The following is a 19665-nucleotide window of genomic DNA, read 5'->3' as shown; positions in this document are numbered from 1 at the left end:
CCAGCACTCTGTGTCTTGCGCTGTTTGCTTGGGCAGTTTACACCCCAGCAGTATGAACATTGACTTCTCCAACTTCAGACAGTTCCTCTGTCCCTCTCTTTCCCTCCCCCTTCCCAGTTCTCCCACTGTCTTCCTGTCTCTGACTACATCCTAGCTTTGTCCTGCCCCCTCCCCTGACATCAGTCTGAAGAAGGGTCTCGACACGAAACGTCACCCATTCCTTCTCTCCTGAGATGCTGCCTGACCCGCTGAGTTACTCCAGCATTTTGTGTCTACCTTCAATTTGAACCAGCATCTGCAGTTATTCTCCTACACTCTGTGTCTATCTTCGGTATGAACCAGCATCTGCAGTTCCTTTCTACACAAATCTAAATATAAATCTGGTTGTATGAACCTGCTTGGTTTGTTTTGTTTTGATCTAGGCAATTATGAAATATCTCACCTCTTCTGTTTTGTTCTCTTTATGGTGACAGGCTCCAAAGGATAAAAAGCCCAGGAAGCCTGGAGGCAAAGAGGTAGAGTAGCGTATTGAAAGAGATGATAGATTTAGATATCTTACAGCAGTTATTAAGTTGGTTTAGGCTTTACCATAAGTATATATATTTAAGATGTCATAGTCAGATATATTTTGAATAGAGCAGTGTGAAGAACATTTTTATAATGTTTTTAGAGTAATGTTATTGATAGCTGAAGGCGAGAGCTTCTAACCATCCATTGATTACGAAGTGTGATATGGGTAGAATGCAATATAATTTGTTCTATGAAAATAATCTAATCACCACCACCTTCCCCCACTCTTACGTCTAAGTGTGCTTGGGGTGATACTTATATACTTTTAAATATTAAGACAGTATAGTTAAGATGTCTCTTCGTGTAAATCATTCATACTAACGGGCAGTAGAGTTGCTGCCTTTCAGTGCCAGAGACCCGGGTTTGATCCTGACTACGGGTGCCTGTCTGTACGGAGTTTGTACGTTCTTCCAGTGACCCGCGTGGGTTTTCTCTGGGCTCTCCAGTTTCCTCCCACAATTCCAAAGACGTACAGGTTTGTAGGTTAATTGGATTGGTGTAATTGTAAATTGTCCCTAGTATGTGTTCATGTGCGGGGATCGCTGGTTGACGCTGACTCAGTGGACCGAAGGGCCTGTTTCGGCGCTGAATCTCCACACCAAATTAAACTAAACTACTGCGTGAGTGCTGCTGTTGATCAGTTTGCTGTGATTAACAGTTGCCAGGAAGCCCACGGGTAGTCACTTGCAGGCACTCAGTCAATTGGTAACAATAACAATTTTGCTGCTACTTCAAAGTTTTATAACTTTTATAACCCCAGAGACTAAATTTTTATCTGCTCTATAGTAACTTATTAACTTTATTTATATGCTGTAACTGTAATTCTTTTTTGTGCACAATCCGCAGGCATTGCCACTTTCATTTCACTGCACATCGTGTATGTGTATGTGACAAATAAATTTGACTTGACTTGAGTTGAAGAGCCTTTTTTAGTTTTCCATTTGTTTATTTTTAACTCGGTTTCATGACAGAGACTGATGGGTCACCTTCAACCTAAGCATTGTATGGACAGGCCTTCTTTATTCAAGATTCCATATGTACGTGTTGAGGACACACAAAACCAATATTCTTCCTCATTTTTCGCTCTAATGATGTGTGAAGTGAACCAACTTACGTCATTGATTCAATGATACTTTATTGTCACATGTACCTACAGTCGGTACAGTGAAGTGCTTTGTTTCTGCGTACAATCCGGTAAAATCTGACAGCAGTCCTCACCTAGGCAGTATGTGTAGTCTGAAGAAGGGTCTCGACCCGAAACGTCACCCATTCCTTCTCTCCAGAGATGCTGCCTGACCCGCTGAGTTACTCCAGCATTTTTGGTCTCCCTTCACCTCGGCAGTACACAAGCGCCGCCATGTATCTGGCAACGACAAAGTCCAGATGAAAGAGATTTTGGGTCTTTTAAATAATTTTGTTTCTGAGTTTTTAGCATTCACTAGTTCTATTGTGGGTGAACATTCACCGTCATTTTCCAGAACAACTTGGTGGAAAATCTCATTGATGACAAAGTTTGCCCGTGTTAAGGGTGTAAACAAGCATGAAAATCTCAAATATAAGAAAAAAATGTTTCATGCCAAGTGCTGCTGTACCACTCCAAAATATGCTCCAGTTTGCTTTACTCCAAGTTAATGTGATTTTGCACCGTTTTCTTTTGGTGCTGTATAGTCATATTTTTCACCCATAAGGTTTAAAAGGCACCTATATCCTTCCCTCTAGCTTTACATTTCACTCCTCTTCTCACCTTATCTGACAATCCTTGTCTCCTTTGTCACTTATTCCCAATCTCGTTGTACCCCTGGGTACAATGACAATAAAGATATATTGTATTGTATTGTATTGTATTGTATTATTCCACCCATCTGCCAATACAACTCCCCTCACCTGTTTCCACCAGTCACTTGCCAAGCTTTGCACCATGCCCAGTTTCATTTTCCAGCTTTCTCCCCCCTGCTTTTTCATGTCTGAAGGGTCCCGATCCGAAACTTTGTGTTTTACTCAAGATTCCAGCATCTGCAATTCCTTGTGTCTCCAGGTTTAAAATGTCCATGCTGTACGGCTACATTGATGTGACACAGAGTTTGTAGTTTGTAGTTTGTAGAGTGCCTTCTCTTGGAGCAGCTTGTACTGGAGCCTACCAGAGAGAAGGCAATTCTGGATTTAGTGTTGTCCAATGAATCAGATTTAATAAGGGAACTCAAGGTAAAGGAACCGCTTGGAGGTAGTGACTATAATATGATTAGTTTTAATCTGCAATTTCATAGGGAGAAGGTTAAATCAGAAGTGTCAGTGTTGCAGTTGAACAAAGGGGACTATGAAGGCATGAGAGAGGAGCTGGCCAAGGTCAACTGGAAAAGGATCCTAACAGGAATGACAGTGGAACAGCAATGGCAGGAATTTCTGGGCATAATCCAGAAGATGCAGGATCATTTCATTCCAAAGAGGATGAAAGATTCTAAGGGGCGGAAGAGGCAACCGTGGCTGACAAAGGAAGTTAGGGATGGAATAAAATGAAAAGAAAAGATGTATAACATAGCAAAGAGTAGCGGGACTTCAGGGGATTGGGAAATTTTCAAAGGACAACAGAAAGTAACAAAAAGGGCAATACGGGCTGAAAAGATGAAGTACGAGGGTAAGCTGACCAAAACTATAAAGAAGGATAGTAAGAGCTTCTTCAGTTATGTTAAGAGAAAAAGATTAGTAAAGACACATGTGGGTTCCTTGAAGGCAGAAACGGGTGAAATTATTATGGGTAACAAGGAAATGACAGAAGAGTTGAACAGGTACTTTGGAACTGTCTTCACTGAGGAAGACACAAACAATCTCCCAGATGTATTAGAGGACAGAGTATCTCAGGAGACAGAGTAACTGAAAGTAATTTGCATTAGGCGTGAAATAGTATTGGGTAGGCTGATGGGACTGAAGGCTGATAAACCCCCAGGGCCTGATGGTCTACATCCTAGGGTACGTAACGAGGTGGCTCTAGAAATCGTGGACGCATTGGTGATCATTTTCCAATGTTCAATAGATTCAGGATCATTTCCTGTGGATTGGAGGGTAGCTAATGTTATCCCACTTTTCAAGAAAGGAGCGAGACAGAAAATGGGGAATTATAGACTGACATCGGTGGTGGGGAAGATGCTGGAGTCAATTATTAAAGAGGTAATAACGGCGCATTTGGATAGCAGTAAAAGGATTGGTCCAAATCAGCGTGGATTTATGAAGGGGAAATCCTGCTTGACTAATCTTCTGGAATTTTTTGAGGATGTGACAAGTAAAATGGATGAAGGAGAGCCAGTGGATGAGTGTATCTGGACTTTCAGAAAGCCTTTGATAAGGTCCCACACGGGAGATTGGTGAGTAAAATTAGAGCACATGGTATTGGGGGTAGGGTTTTGACATGGATAGAGAATTGGTTGGCAGACAGGAAACAAAGAGTAGGAATAAACTGGTCCTTTTCAGAATGGTAGGCAGTGGCGAGTGGAGTTCCGCAAGGCGCTGTGTTGGGGCCGCAATTATTTACAATATATATTAGTGATTTGGATGATGGAATTAGGAGTAACACTAGCAAGTTTGCAGATGACACAAAGCTGGGTGGCAGTGTGAACTGCGAAGAGGATGTTAGGAGGTTGCAGGGTGACTTGGACAGGTTGAGTGAGTGGGCAGATGCATTATAATGTGGATAAATGTGAGGTTATCCACTTTGGGGGCAAAAACAAGGAGGCAGATTATTATTTCAATGGTGTCAGATTAGGTAAAGGGGAAGTGCAACGAGACCTGGGTGTGCTTGTACACCAGTCACTGAAAGTAAGCGTGCAGGTACAGCAGGCAGTGAAGAAAGATAATGGCGTGTTGGCATTCATAAGGAGAGGATTTGAGTATAGGAGTGCAGTCTAGGTTCACGAGGTTAATCCCCGGGATGGCGGGACTGTCATATGAGGAAAGATTGGAAAGACTGGGCTTGTATTCACTGGAGTTTAGAAGGATGAGAGGGGATCTTATAGAGACGTATAAAATTATAAAAGAACTGGACAAGCTAGATGCAGGAAGAATGTTCCCAATGTTGGGGGAGTCCAGAACCAGGGGCCACCATCTAAGAATAAAGGGGAGGTCATTTAAAACTGAGGTGAGAAGAAACTTTTTCACCCAGAGTTGTGAATCTGTGGAATTCTCTGCCACAGAAGGCATTAGAGGCCAATTCACAGGATGAATTTAAAAGAGAGTTAGATAGAGCTCTAGGGGCTAGTGGAATCAAGGGATATGGGGAGAAGGCAGGCACAGGTTACTGACTGGATGATCAGCCATGAACACAATGAATGGCGGTGCTGGCTCGAAGGGCCGAATGGCCTCCTCCTGTACCTATTTTCTATGTTTCTATGTTATCTGAACAATTGAAGGTTACTGAAATGACCCTCATTTCTGTAAAAGGGCGGCACAGTGGTGCAATGGTGGAGTTGCTGCCTTACAACGCCAGAGATCCGGGTTTGATCCTGACCACGGGTGCTGTCTATACGGAGTGTATATGTTCTCCCCGTGATCTGTGTGGGTTTTCTCTGGGATCTCCGGTTTCCTCCCACACTCCAAAGACTTACGGACCTGTAGGTTAATTGGCTTGGTGTAATTGTAAATTGTCCCTTGTGCGTGTAGGACAGTGTTGGGGATCACTGGTCGGCGCGGACTCGGTGGGACGAAAGGCCTGTTTCCGCGCTGTATCTCTAAACTAAAGTAAGCTAAACTGATGTTCCTGGTTACTCTCAGAAGTCCGTTCGAAGTTCAGCTGCTTCAAAGAAAGGACAGAGACGAAGCAGGTCTGCAGAGAAACTTTTGAGACAAGAGGAGGAGAGAAAGCGTTTGGAAGAAGGTAAATGTCCTGTTTGTTTTTTAAGCCATTCCTACGATTCATATCACTGGAAAGATAAGCTTTTATTGGTCACTGGTGGTTTCCCTCACTAAAGGACCTGGATAGATGAATTGGTCTTTTCGTCGCAACACAACAGCACATGATTATCATTCCTGCCGGCATGGACTCGGTGGACCAAAGGGCCTGCTTCCATGCTATATTTCTCAACTAAATCATTTTCCCTCTGCAAATGCTGCTCGACCCGTTGAGGTTCTCCAGCAGATTGTATGTTCCTCCCTTAAAATGTTCTCAGTGCTGCGGTGCAATGAATTTTGTACGCGGGACTCGATGGGCCGAATTCTGCTCCGAAGACTCATGAACGTACGTTTTATACTTAACAGAGGAGCTGCGACTGGCAGAGGAGCAGCTAGAACGAGAAATTATCGAGCAAAAGAGGCTTGAGGAAGAAGAGAGGATGAGAATTGCAGCAGAGGTTTGTATAGTTTTACTGCTAGTGCTCATCATCTGGAACCGTGGAAGCACGCCTATCATTCATTTGTTTTTTGTACCTTTTCATACCTATAGTTTCCTTCTCCCCTGACTCTCAATCTGAAGAAGGGTCTTGACCCGAAACGTCACCCATTCCTTTCTTCCAGAGATGCTGCCTGCCCCGTTGAGTTACTCCAGCATTTTGTGTCTATCTATGGAAGAAATGAAAGGATTGGGAAAGAAAGTGAGGGGCTTACAGATACGGGCGAAGAATATTTATAAAATGGGTTCTTCTTTTCTAAGACTGCTCAGAGTAAGCCGCTATTTAAATTATTCAAACCCTTCTAATTTTTGGAAGGAAGCACATGGCCAAAGAATATTTAATAAAGTAGGGAAAAAAACTGCAGATGCCGGTTTAAATTGAAGGTAGACAAAAAATGCTGGAGTAACTCAGCGGGTCAGGCAGCATCTCAGGAGAGAAGGAAAGGGTAACGTTTCGGGTCGAGACACCCTTCCTCAGACTGAAGAAGGGTCTCGACCCAAAACGTCACCCATTCCTTCTCTCCTGAGATGCTGCCTGACTCGCTGAGTTACTCCAGCATTTTTTGTCTACACCTAATATTTAAATATATTTTCTTACAGCCATCAGGTTCTTGAACGGACCAGCACAACCCTAATCCTATCTTGGCAATGGAACACTTGCACTAACATGCAGCCTAACATGACCTCAGTGAATGTGATTTCCCTCCCCCCCTCCACCTCTCTCACCCCAACTATTGTGAATGGATCCCTCACCCATGTCTCCTCTGACCTGTAGTTCTACTCTCGCTATCCCTCCCTCCCAGACAGAACAAGGATAGAGTTCCCCTGGTCCTCACCTTTCACCCCATCAGCCTCTGCATCTAAACACATCATTCTCCGACATTTCCGCCTTCTTCAACGTGATCCCACCACCTGTCACATCTTCCCGTCCCCGCCCCTTTCAACTTAAAAGAATCAGTCTGAAGAATGGGTCTCAACCCAAAGTGTCATCTGCCATTCCCTCCACAGGGGATCTTATCGAAACGTATAAAATTATTAAGGGGTTGGACACGTTAGAGGCAGGAAACATGTTCCCAATGTTGGGGGAGTCCAGAACCAGGGGCCACAGTTTAAGAATAAGAGGTAGGCCATTTAGAACGGAGATGAGGAAAAGGTTTTTCAGTCAGAGAGTTGTGAATCTGTGGAATTCTCTGCCTCAGAAGGCAGTGGAGGCCAATTCTCTAAATGCATTCAAGAGAGAGCTAGATAGACCTCTTAAGGATAGCGGAGTCAGGGGGTATGGGGAGAAGGCAGGAACGGGGTACTGATTGAGAATGATCAGCCATGATCACATTGAATGGCGGTGCTGGCTCGAAAGGCCGAATGGCCTACTCCTGCACCTATTGTCCATTGTCTAAATAATAAAACAATTAAGGGACTACATAAAAATCAAACGAATTGGAACCTACAAAAATGTATTTAGTAATGCCACACACCTTGCAGCTAGGAGAGTTAGAAAGAAAAGCAAAGGTGACAAAACAGATAAAAAATGTTAAACAGAAACCTCCAAAGGTTATTAAAATGAACACTTAATAACATTAAGACAAAGATCGTGCCTTGGAGTAATATAAGCCTCCATAAATGTGTAATTATAATATTCAATGTGAATATAATTAAAGTTGATGCTCAAGGAATTGAAAGCGATTTATTGAATTGGTTGGGAAATTGACTGTGTTGCAAGAGATGAAGCATAAAAGTAATGAGCAGGTACTTAAATCGGGATACTTTCTTCAGTATCTCTGTGGCAATGGTATTTGGAGACATACTAATCTCTGAACTTCTAAGAAAGTAGAGGCGCTGGTGCACGTTCTTCATGATGGTCTCATCATGTAGACTTCATGAAGTCGACTTGACATGATCTGTGTGATGGGCCCGGGGTCAGGTTATCCAAAAATATAAAAACCAAGAAAATTTGAAACGGCTAACTCGCTCCTAAGGTGGCAAGGTGGCGCAGCGGTAGAGCTGCTGCCTTGCAGCGCCAGAAATCTGGGTTCAATCCTTACTAAACGTGCTGTCTGTGCATTGTTTATGCGTTCTCCCCGTGATCTGCGTTGGTTTTCCCCGTGTGCTCCATTTTCTGCCCGCACTCCAAAGACATGCGGGTTAATTGGCGAGGTATAATTGTAAAGTTGTCCCTAGCGTGTGTAGGATAGTGTTAGTGTGCGGGTGGGGGGTCGCTAGGCGGCTCGGACTGGGTGGGCCGAAGGGCCTGTTTCTGCGCTGTATCTCTAAGCTAAACTAAAACTCTATCCCCCACTGTCCCTCCAATGAGTATTAGCGTGGGGTCTTATGACTTCCTCTTTCTGAAGTCAAATGATTGGCTACTGCTACGGATCAATTAACGTTTTCAAAATGCAGTTTGATTATAATGAGATAGTTACTTATTAAAAATGTAATAATTGTGCAAACTGGAAGTTGGTATTGTTATTGTCACGTGTACAGTGAAAAGGTTATATTTGCATGCTTTTCAATCAAATCAGATAATTCTTTACATGAATATAAGGTCAAATGGAATAGTAGAATTAGGCCATTCGGCCCCATCAAGTCTACTCCACCGATCTATCTCTCCCTCCTAACCCCATTCACCTGCCTTCTCCCCATAACCTCTGATACCCATACTAATCAAGAATCTATCTCTGCCTTAAAAATATCCACTGACTTGGCCTACACAGCCTTCTGTGGCAAAGAATTCCACAGATTCACCACCCTCTGACCAAATAAATTTCTTCTCATCTCCTTCCTAAATCAACATCCTTTAATTCTGAGGCTGTGATCTCAAGTCTTAGACTCTCCCACTAGTGGAAACATCCTCTCCACATCCACATCATGAATATTGTAATGCATGATGGTAGATTCCCTTCCGGGACTAGCAGGCAAAGAGTTTTCAGTCTCAGCGGCAAGTTGGTATATTTCCTATCAGTTATATTCATTTGACATGAATAAAAGTCTGTTGTCAATATAATCTGTTGATAGGCACACAATGCTGGAGTAACTCAGCGGGTCAGGCAACATCTCTGACGAAAGGGAATAGGTAACGTTTTAGTTCGAGACCCTTCATCATTTTGTGTCTATCTTCAGTGTACCTTTTCTCCAGAGATGCTGCTTGACCCACTGAGTTACCCCAGCATTTTGTGTCTACCTTCAGTGTAAACCAGCATCTGCAGTTCCTTCCTACACATATTGTGTTGAGTAGAGTTGAGTGATTCAAACATTTTCCTGTATATACATCCTAATAAGCTATTGGCAAAATATGTTTAGGAAGGAACTTCAAATGCTGGTTTAAAACGAAGATAGACATAAAATGCTGGAGTAACTCAGTGGGACAGGCAACATCTCTGGAGAGAAGAAATGGGTGACTTTTGTGTTGAGACCCTTCTTCAAACTGAGTCAGGAGAAAGGGAAATGAAAGATATATACAGTGATGTAGATGGATATAGAACAAAGGAATGAAAGATATGCCAAAAAGTAACGACGATCTGTGTGATAGGTGAGAACGAGAAGCTGGTGTGACTGGGGTGAGGAGGGATGGAGAGAGGGAATGACGGAGTTACTTGAAGTGAGAGAAATCAATATTCATACCACTGGGCTGTAAGCTGCCCAAGCGAAATATGAGATGCTGTTCTTCCAATTTGCATTTAGCCTCACTCTGACAATGAAGGAGGCCTAGGACAGAAAGGTCAATGTGGGAATGGGAAGGGGAATTATTGTGTCCAGCAACCGGGAGATCAAGTAGGGCCAGGCGGACTGAGCGAAGGTGTTCAGCAAACTGATTGCCCAGTCTGCGTTTGGTGTCGCCGATGTATAAGAGTCCACATGTTGAACAACGGGTACAGTAGGTGATGTTGGAGGAGGTGCAAGTGAACCTCTGCCTAACCTGAAAGGACCATGGGGGTCCCTGGAGTCGAGGGAGGAGGTATAGGGACAGGAGCTGCATCTCCTGTGGTTGCAGGGGAAGGTACCTGGTGTATATCTTTGGCAAAATATGTTAATATTACTGAAATCTAATTTATACATTAATGTAACAGAATTTAATTTAATTTTGCCCAAAACAGGATAAGGTCCGTAAAGACAATGAACTACCTGAACTTTTACAAATTTTGGATAGAAATATGGCTTCAGTTCAGAAGTTGCATAAAAACCTTAGAGAAGTTACCAAGGTAATGTATTTCAATATTGTGCACTCTTCGATGCAAATTTTCCCTTAAAGACTGAAAGTATGAGTTTTGTGAGCTTTGTTGTAAAATAATAGTCATATAAAATTGAGACATTTATAACATAATTAAAGGATCTGAAAGAATAAATATTCTTTTGGTGGGGATTCAGATAAAAGTATTGTGATCTTAAATTTTGAGCAGGGCCATAACTGTGTGATGTAGGAAGCACTTATTTCCTTACACATGGGTAGTGACAAAGTCAAACCCTTAATAAGACTCAAGGACTCTTATGATTAACCATTAACAGTGGGTTTTACTTGCACAAGGCAAGGGGAGAAGTGTCTCAGTCAAAGGCTGTGATCACAACTCCAAGGTTAAGTCAGCCAGCAGGACATTTATACACCAAAAAGATGACAACTGAGGTAGATTGATGTGTTAATTACAGGATCTATACTTTACTCTTACATTATACAAAAGTTGTGACTTCTTGGTTCGGCACGCATCAGAGTATAAAGGTACAGCCTTCTGTGGCAAAGAATTTCACAGATTCACCACCCTCGGACAAAATAAAGATCTCCTTCGTAAAAGAACGTCCTTTAATTCTGAAGCTGTGACCTGGCGATTGAAACAGATATGTTAGTGTAAGAAAATAACTGCAGATGCTGGTACAAATCGATCTGAAGAAGGGTCTCGACCCGAAACGTCACCCATTCCTTCTCTCCTGAGTTGCTGCCTGACCTGCTGAGTTACTCCAGCATTTTGTGAATAAATACCTTCGAAGCAGATATGTTAATGGCATTTAAAAGACCTTTGGACAGGCACATGGATATGTAAGCAATGGAAGGTTATGGGTTACTGTATGTGCAGGTTGATAAGTGATGACCTTGGCATCATGTTCGTCACTGACATGGTGGGCCGAAGGGCCTGTTCTTGTGCTGCACTGTTCTGTGTTCTGTTCATAATATAATTTGAAGCTAAATGCATTGTATTTCATTCCATTTGACAACACTGCAGTTTGAGGTGTGATTATTAATATTTCAGTTATGTATTAAGGCTGACATAAATAACATGTCTGATTTTACTCCTCCAGTGGCAGCGTTATATGAAATGTGATGGAACCCCTGATCCAACGAACCCCCAGGAGATCAATACCTTCATTAATCTCTCCAGAGAAAATCCAAATACAGACATCAATGCCTTGCTTAATTGTGGTAGAATAATATTAGGGGTAAGTCTGAACAAAAAAAACCCCAGGAAACACAAACAGTCCAAAGTCCAGTCGACATGTTGGAAGTCGTGGAGTGCGTCCCATCCAGGAAGCCTGCAGGCCCGTGACCCGCTCGCTCCTCTCCTCGCCCGCCCGCCCACCCGCCTCTGTGTCCCGGGATAACCTCCTGCAGCTGACATTGAAGGCACTGGACGCCACTCTCTGACCGGCCCACTCCTCGTGTCTGTCGCCACCAGCGGCCCCCTCCTCCTCTAGTCTACCAATTGACAGTTGTTCCACAGAGCAAAACACAACATGCAGGAGAACCTCAGCGGGTCAGGCAGCATCTGTGGAGGGAACGGAGAGACGATGTTTCGGGTGGCATCCTTCTTTAGACCGATCCTTCTTCAGAAGGGTCCCGACCAAAATGCTGTTTGTTCATTCCCTCCACAGATGTCTTCCTCCAGTACTTTGTAATCTGATCAAGATTCCAGCATCTGCAGTTTCCTGTCTCTCCAGTTGTTGTTCCATGGCTCAGTGTTGTATAGTTTATAAGAAAGAAAGTGAAAGCTGGCATTGATTGGAGACACAAGGAACTTTAGACTTTACTTTGGACTTTATAGATACAACACAGAAACAGGCCCTTAGTCCCACCGAGTCCGCAATGACCTGTGATCATCCCGCACAAAGGCACTATCCTACACGCATTAGGGACAATTTACAATTTTACCAAAGCCAATTAACCTACAAACCTCCATGTCTTTGGAATGTGGGAGGAAACTGGAGGACCCAGAGAAAACCAACCTGGTCACAGGGTGAACGTACAAACTCCGTACAGACGTGCACCTGTAGTCAGGATTTGACCCGGGTCTTTTGCGTTGTAAGGCCGCAACTCTACCGCTGTGCCACTGTGCTGCCCAGAAGTGCAGATGCCGATTAACAAAAAATGACACAAAGCTCAGGAGTAACTCAGCGGGTCAGGCAGTATCTCTACGGAAACAAAGATACAAAGTACTGGAGTAACTCAGCGGATCAGGCAGTAACTCTACGGAAAAAAGATACAAAGTGCTGGAGTAACTGAGTGTACAAACAAAGACACAATGTGCTGTGAAAGCATTAATACATCCGCCTAAATAGGTGCACACCCAACCCTAACAACATATTATATTAATACGGTCTGAAGAAGAGTCTCGACAATTCCTTTTCTCCAGAGATGCTGCCTAAGCCGCAGAGTTACTCCAGCACTTTGTGTCTAATATGAATACATAAGATGTGTAAACATATATCCCAACGAGAAACGTCTATTGAATTTTTCGAGCGGTACAATGGGAACTGAACATGGGCATAATTACATATTGTTCTGTTTTTTTAAAATCACTATATTAATCAGATTTCTACCTGTATGTCTTTCTAAGTTTCTTTCTTACATAGCATTTTGAGCTATTTTCTGTTAACATTGACGGCATTTAATTAGTGTTCTGAGTGTTACATAACGGAAAAAGACTCTCCGATACATTTTCTTCTTGCAGCTTTTAGATGAATTGCAGATGTTATTAAGTGACACCCCGCCTGAAGAGTTGTCTAAGGCAACTGCAGCTCAGTACCTACATACCATTTGGAATCTGCAGGATCTCCTCTCCAACATCAATGACAAAGTTACAGATATCCTCCTGCAGGTAAATGTACCATCAAATATATACATTCAGTGTTGTAGAATCAAGGAACTGCAGTTACTGGTTTACGAGAAAAGACACAAAGTGCTGGAGTAACTCAGCGGGTCAGGCAGCATCTCTGGAGGACAAAGAAAGGTGACGTTTCAGGTTGAGACCCTCCTTCAGACCAATGCTGCCTGACCCGCTGATATGCTGCCTGACCTGTTGAGTTTAGTTTAATGTCGTTTAGACATACAGCGTAGAAAGAGGTCCTTAGGCCTCCCAAGTCCGCGCCGATCAGCGATCCCCGCACATTAACACTGTCCTACACACTCAAGGGACAATTTACAATGATACCAAGCCAATTAGCCTATAAACCTGTACGTCTTTGGAGTGTGGAAGGAAACCTGAGCTTCTGTAGAAAACCCACGCAGTCACGGGGCGAACGTACAAACTTCTTACAGACAGCACCTGTAGTCAGGATGAACCCAGGTCTCTGGCGCTATAAAGCAGCAACTCAACCGCTGTGCCACCGTGCCGCCTTACAGGGGTCACTACAGCACTTAGTGTCTTCTTTTTAGATTAAGTATTCCCTGCTTATATTAATTGTGTATGTGGTGGTCGTGGGGTACTGGTTAAGTAACCAGCCCAGTGATTTAGAAGTATGGACTAACAATTCAAAGACAGGCTCGGTCCTAGGAAAGGTTTAGAGGGATAGGGCCAAACGTGGGCAGGTGGGAATAGCGTAGATGGGGCATCTTGCATTGGCAAGGACACGTTGGGTCGAAGGGCCTGTTTCTGTGCTGTGTGACTATGACCAATTCAAGGATTCTAGTTCAAATCTTACCAATGCAGCTCCAGAATTTAAATTCAGTCAATTATCTATCTTTTTCTTTCGAAACTAGCCATTAGCAATGATGACCGCAAAAATGCCAGATTGTTACAAAAACCCGTCTAAATCGTTAAACCCCAGGCAGATCTCAAAATGCGCACGGCCCTTTCTTGAGTAGTGGGTAGACAAAAAATATTGCAGTCTGCCTCTCGCCTCAAGATATTGTAGCACAATCCCTTTTCACCACATTGGAGATTGATCAGTTGTGTTGATATGAAGGAAGATTAGGGCATTCTATGTGGGGATTTCCCTCCCCTCCCCCTCCCCCCCTATCCTTAGACAATAGACAATAGACAATAGGTGCAGGAGTAGGCCATTCGGCCCTTCAAGCAAGCACCGCCATTCAATGTGATCATGGCTGATCATTCTCAATCAGTACCCCGTTCCTGCCTTCTCCCCATACCCTCTGACTCCGCTATCCTTAAGAGCTCTATCTAGCTCTCTCTTGAATGCATTCAGAGAATTCGCCTCCACTGCCTTCTGAGGCAGAGAATTCCACAGATTCACAACTCTCTGACTGAAACAGTTTTTCCTCATCTCCGTTCTAAATGGCCTACCCCTTATTCTTAAACTGTGGCCCCTGGTTCCGGACTCCCCCAACATTGGGAACATGTTTCCTGTCTCTAACGTGTCCAACCCCTTAATAATCTTATATGTTTCGATAAGATCCCCTCTCATCCTTCTAAATTCCAGTCCTTGAGGGTGCTGCTCATTCAGCCTAAAGCACAAATTGATCCCAATTTTAAGGTCTATGCGCTATTTCTGCCATCACTCATCAAGGGCAGCATATGGTGGCGCAGCGGTAGAGTTGCTGCCTTACAGCACCAGAGACCCCGGTTCAATCCTGACTACGGGTGCTGTCTGTACGGAGTTTGTGCATCCTCCCCCGTGACCACATGGGTTTTCTCCGGGTGCTTCGGTTTCCCCCCACACTCCAAAGATGTGCTGGTTTGTAGGCTAATTGGCTTGGTAAAAATTGTAAATTGTCCCCAGTGTGTATAGGATAGTCGAACAGCTTCGCTGAACACCTGCGCTCGGTCAACTGATCTCCCGGTGGCCCAGCACTTTAACTCCCCCTCCCATTCCCAGTCTGACCTCTCTGTCATGGGCCTCCTCCAGTGCCATAGTGAGGCCCGCCGGAAATTGGAGGAGCAGCACCTCATATTTCGCCTGGGCAGTTTGCAGCCCGGTGGTATGAACGTCGACTTCTCCAACTTCAGATAGCTCCTCTGTCCCTCCCTTCCCCTCCTCCTTCCCAGATCTCCCTCTATCTTCCTGTCTCCACCTATATCCTTCCTTTGTCCCACCCCCGACATCAGTCTGAAGAAGGGTCTCGACCCGAAACGTCACCCATTCCTTCTCTCCCGAGATGCTGCCTGACCTGCTGAGTTACTCCAGCATTTTGTGAATAAATCGATTTGTACCAGCATCTGCAGTTATTTTCTTATACGTGTGTAGGATAGTGTTAGTTTGAGGGTATCACTGGTCGGTGCGGACTCGGTGGGCCGAAGGCCTGTTTCCTTGCTGTATCTCTAGATTAAACTAAACTAAACTAAACACTCATTGTGGTGACACTGGATATCGATGTTATCATGATAAAGTTCCAGTGTGATGTCAGGTATTTTTTTGTGCAGCGTTTTAACCATCTACTTTTTCCTTTGTTGTCATTTCCTTTCTTCTTGGCTGGCATCAACTCCCGATTAGTGGTACCCTTCCATAGAAGATATAGAACATAAAACAGTACAGTGTGTAGGAAGGAACTGCAGATGCTGGCTTAAACCGAAGAAAGACACAAAATGTTGGGAGTAACTCAGCAGGTCAGACAGCATCTCGGGAGAAATGGAACAGATGATGTTTCGGGTCGCGACCCTTCTTCAGGCTGAGAGGCAGGGGAGAGGGAAACGAGAGATATAGACGGTGATATAGAGAGATGTAGAACAAATGAATGAAAGATATGCAAAAAAAGTAACAATGATAAAGGAAGCAGGCCATTGTTAGCTCCGAGCTGCGTGAAAATGAGTTACAGACAATGAGACACAACAAGCCGACTGATGCTCGTACGACATGGGTGGGGAAGGGATGGAGAGAGGGGGGATGCAAGGGTTACTTAAAGTTAGAAAAATCAATATTCATACCACTGGGTTGTAAGCTTCCCAAGCGTACAGCACAGCAACAAGCCCTTTGGCCAGCAATGTGTGTGCTGAATGTAGCGTCATGATCAGTCTGAAGAAGGGTCTCGACCCGAAACGTCACCCATTCCTTCTCTCCCGAGATGCTGCCTGACCTGCTGAGTTACTCCAGCATTTTGTGAATAAATACCTTCGATTTGTACCAGCATCTGCAGTTATTTTCATATACTACGTAGTGTCATGACCAACTCTTTATCTGCCTGCACATAATCCATATCCCTCCATTCCCTGTATATCCATATGTCTATCCAAAAATGCTACAGACATGTCTGCCTCCACTCCATCCCCTGACAGTGCATTCCAGGCACTCCCTACCCTCTGCATAAAAAAACTTGCCCCACACATCTCTTTTAAACGTTGCCCCTCTCTTCTTAATGCTATGCCCTCCAAAATCTGATATTTTCTTCTGAGAGAAAAAGTCTGACTGCCTATCCTACCAATGCCTCTTATAGAATTTATATACTTCTATCAGGTCTCCTCTCGACTTTCGGTGTTCCAGAGAAAACAATCCAAGCCTGCCCAACCTCTTCCTCTAGCAAATACCCTCTAATCCATGTATTATTCTGGTAAACCTCCATTGCACCCTCTCCAAAGCCTCCCCATCCTTCCTGTGATGGGGCAACCAGAATTGTGTGCGATACTTTAAATGCGCTCTAACCAAAGTCCTATAACAGAGGGTAGACACAAAATGCTGGAGTAACTCAGCAGGTCAGGCAGCATCTCGGACGAGAAGGAATTGGTGACGTTTCGGGTCGAGATCCTTCTTCACTGACCAGTCTGAAGAAAGGTCTCGACCCAAAACGTCACCCATTCCTTCTCTCCCAGGGGCCACAGTTTAAGAATAAGGGGTAGGCCATTTAGAACAGAGATGAGGAAATATTTTTTTAGTCAGAGAGTTGTGAATCTGTGGAATCCTCTGCCTCAGAGGGCAGTGGAGGCCAATTCTCTGAATACATTCAAGAGAGAGCTGGATAGAGCTCTTAAGGATAGCGGAGTCAGGGGGTATGGGGAGAAGGCAGGAACGGGGTACTGATTGAGAATGATCAGCCATGATCACATTGAATGGCGGTGCTGGCTCGAAGGGCCGAACGGCCTTCTCCTGCACCTATTTTCTATTGTCTATTGTCTATTGTCCCGAGATGCTGCCTGACCCGCTGAGTTACTCCAGCATTTTAAGTCTACTTTTGATTTAAACCAGCATCTGCAGTTTAGTTTTCTTCCTACAACAGAGGGTAGAGCTGGTGATATTTGTTGGTCTAGGACAGGCAGTGATGAATGACTGTATTGTAGTAAACCAAGCTTTGAGAATCAAACGGGTTTTATTAACGAAACAGTGATTGAACACACGTGCGTTTAGTTAGGAGAACAGTTAGGTGCTTGTTGCTGTTGAGAGGAGCACCGCACGTCCATTCACTCGTGGGCTCGAGCTGAGCTTCTCATCTCCAACCGTCAACTGTCATCTCCAACTGTCAACTCTCATCTCCAACTGTCATCTCCCTGTCACGTGATCGTTCCAGTTCTGGTGGCGAAGGTTCGATCGGTAAGTGGCTTGACCCCCAGGTGGCGCCACACTATAATTATTATTCAGCACTGGCATTTTATTTTGGCTTTGAAGTGTTCCCACACTCAACCAGCACAATACTGCACCTCCACCTGTTTCAAGGCCTCCTTCTGACACTGACCAAGCAAGGTGGAGCTTAAGGTGAAAGCAAGCAAAATAAATATACGTTTACAAAATCACTAAGGTAACAGACAGGGTGAATGCTCAGAGTCTTTCACCCAGAGTAGGGGAAGCAAGAACCAGAGGACGCAGGTTTAAGGTGAGAAGGGAAAGATTTCTGAGGAGCAACATTTTCACGCAGCGTGTGGCGGGTAGATGAACATAGTGAGGCTGGAACCATAGCAACATTTAAAACATATTTAAAACATATTATTTAAAAAAGGGCGTGGCTGTGTTCTGCAGCTGCGGCTCACCGGCAGTCTCTCTGTCTTTTTTTTGTTTTTTGTCTATTGTCATCGTTTAATGTGCGTTTTGTTCTATTTTTAACTCTGTGTATGTGGGGGGGTGGTGGGGGGGTGGGGGAAACCTTTTTTTCTAATCTCTTCCTCAACGGAGATGCGACCTTTACCGTGTCGTATCTCCGTTCGCGCTACGGCCTAACACCGTGGAGTCGGCGGCCTCCAGCTGGGATCGACCTTGAAGACTCCGGTCGCAGGGCCTGGACTTACCATCTCGGAAGCTTCGGCCGTGGGCCCTGCAGACCGCAACATCGGAAGTTCGCAGGTCCCTGGCTGGCGACCGGTTTTTGGGAGCTCCAGCTGTAACAGCTTCGACCGCCCCGAAGCGCGAGGTACGATCGACCCGCTCGCAGGCCCTTCATCGCCCTGCGTGGCTCGGCCGCAGCACTTTCCATCGCCCGGTGGGGGCTCAGGCCCTTCATCGGCCTGCTCGGCTCGGCCCTGGGACTTTCCATCGCCCAGTGGGGGCTCAGGACTTTCATCAGCCTGCTCGGCTCGGCCCTGGGACTTTCCATCGCCCGGTGGGGGCTTCAAAAAGTTGGGAGCCTCGATCACCTCGTGGCACCACGGGAGAAGAATGAGGAGGAGATAAGACTTTTCTTTGCCTTCCATCACAGTGAGGGTATGCCTAGAGCAATCACTGTGATGGCTGTTTGTGTAAAAATTGTATCTGTGTGTCCTGTGCTTTTTGTTGTCTACTGCCGGACCCTGACGTGAGAGGACGCTGGCGTTGTTTATTCGCCGCTTTTCCGTTAGGATAGTTTGTCTGTTTGTTTTTATGTTATGATTGTTTTTGTAAAGCGCTTTGAGCACCTGATAAGGCGCTATATAAAATAAATGCTTATTATTATTATTATTATTATTATATTTGGACAGGTACATCCATAAGAAAGGCTTAGAAGGATATGGGCCAAACGTGGGCAGTTGGGACTAATATAGATGGGACATATTGGTCAGCATGGGCAATGTGTGTCAAAAGGCCTGTTTCTGTGCTGTGGGACTCTATGACACTATGACTAAGATATTCTGTGCCTAATTTTGATGTTCATTATTTCGTCAATGGGATTGGAAAGGTTGAGAAGGATATGGAACAAACGTGGGCAGATGGATGGGGACACCTTAGATGGGGCATCTTGGTAAGTTTGGACAAGTTGGGCCAAAGGACCTCTTTCCATGCTGTATGTCTCTATAACTCTATGAGGGCATTTGGCAGACACATTTCTAAGCACATACAATTCTAAGTTGCGTTTCATCGTTGCTTCTTTTGAAGAAGCATTTTTTCAGGAAATAAATTCAAATTTATTTTCAGAAAGCAATTGATCTTGTGGACATCGAGACTGGAAACATGCAGGAAGTCGTGAATGATGAGAATGTCACTCTCTGCTTGTGGGCAAACTTCAACAAAAATCCCAGGTAAGCAGATGGTTGAATCCAAGGATGACCCATTCCTCCTCTCCAGAGACGCTGCCTGTCCCGCTGAGTTACTCCAGCATTTTATGTCTATCTTCGGTGCAAACCAACATCTTATTGAAACGTATAAGATTATTAAGGGGTTGGACACGCTAGAGGCTG

The 19665-nt window shown here is 44.5% G+C and overlaps 1 protein-coding gene across 4 annotated transcripts in view; it reads left to right on the top strand.

The window, feature by feature from the left end:
* Positions 1 to 19665, top strand: part of dnai7 (dynein axonemal intermediate chain 7) — a 66910-nt gene that overhangs the window by 5997 nt on the left and 41248 nt on the right. Inside the window, exons 2-8 of one of the 4 annotated variants that reach the window (XM_078420006.1) lie at positions 474 to 515; positions 5329 to 5431; positions 5812 to 5903; positions 10033 to 10137; positions 11225 to 11362; positions 12871 to 13017; positions 19403 to 19506. In XM_078420006.1, the coding sequence (XP_078276132.1) occupies positions 474 to 515; positions 5329 to 5431; positions 5812 to 5903; positions 10033 to 10137; positions 11225 to 11362; positions 12871 to 13017; positions 19403 to 19506 (731 nt within the window). The remainder of the gene's footprint in view (positions 1 to 473; positions 516 to 5328; positions 5432 to 5811; positions 5904 to 10032; positions 10138 to 11224; positions 11363 to 12870; positions 13018 to 19402; positions 19507 to 19665) is intronic. The other 3 variants (XM_078420009.1, XM_078420007.1, XM_078420008.1) reach the window with 3 other exon arrangements.

This window comes from Rhinoraja longicauda, chromosome 23 (genome assembly GCF_053455715.1).
Source record: "Rhinoraja longicauda isolate Sanriku21f chromosome 23, sRhiLon1.1, whole genome shotgun sequence".
Classification (NCBI taxonomy): Eukaryota; Metazoa; Chordata; class Chondrichthyes; order Rajiformes; family Arhynchobatidae; genus Rhinoraja; species Rhinoraja longicauda.
This window is presented reverse-complemented; position numbering and strand designations above follow the sequence as displayed.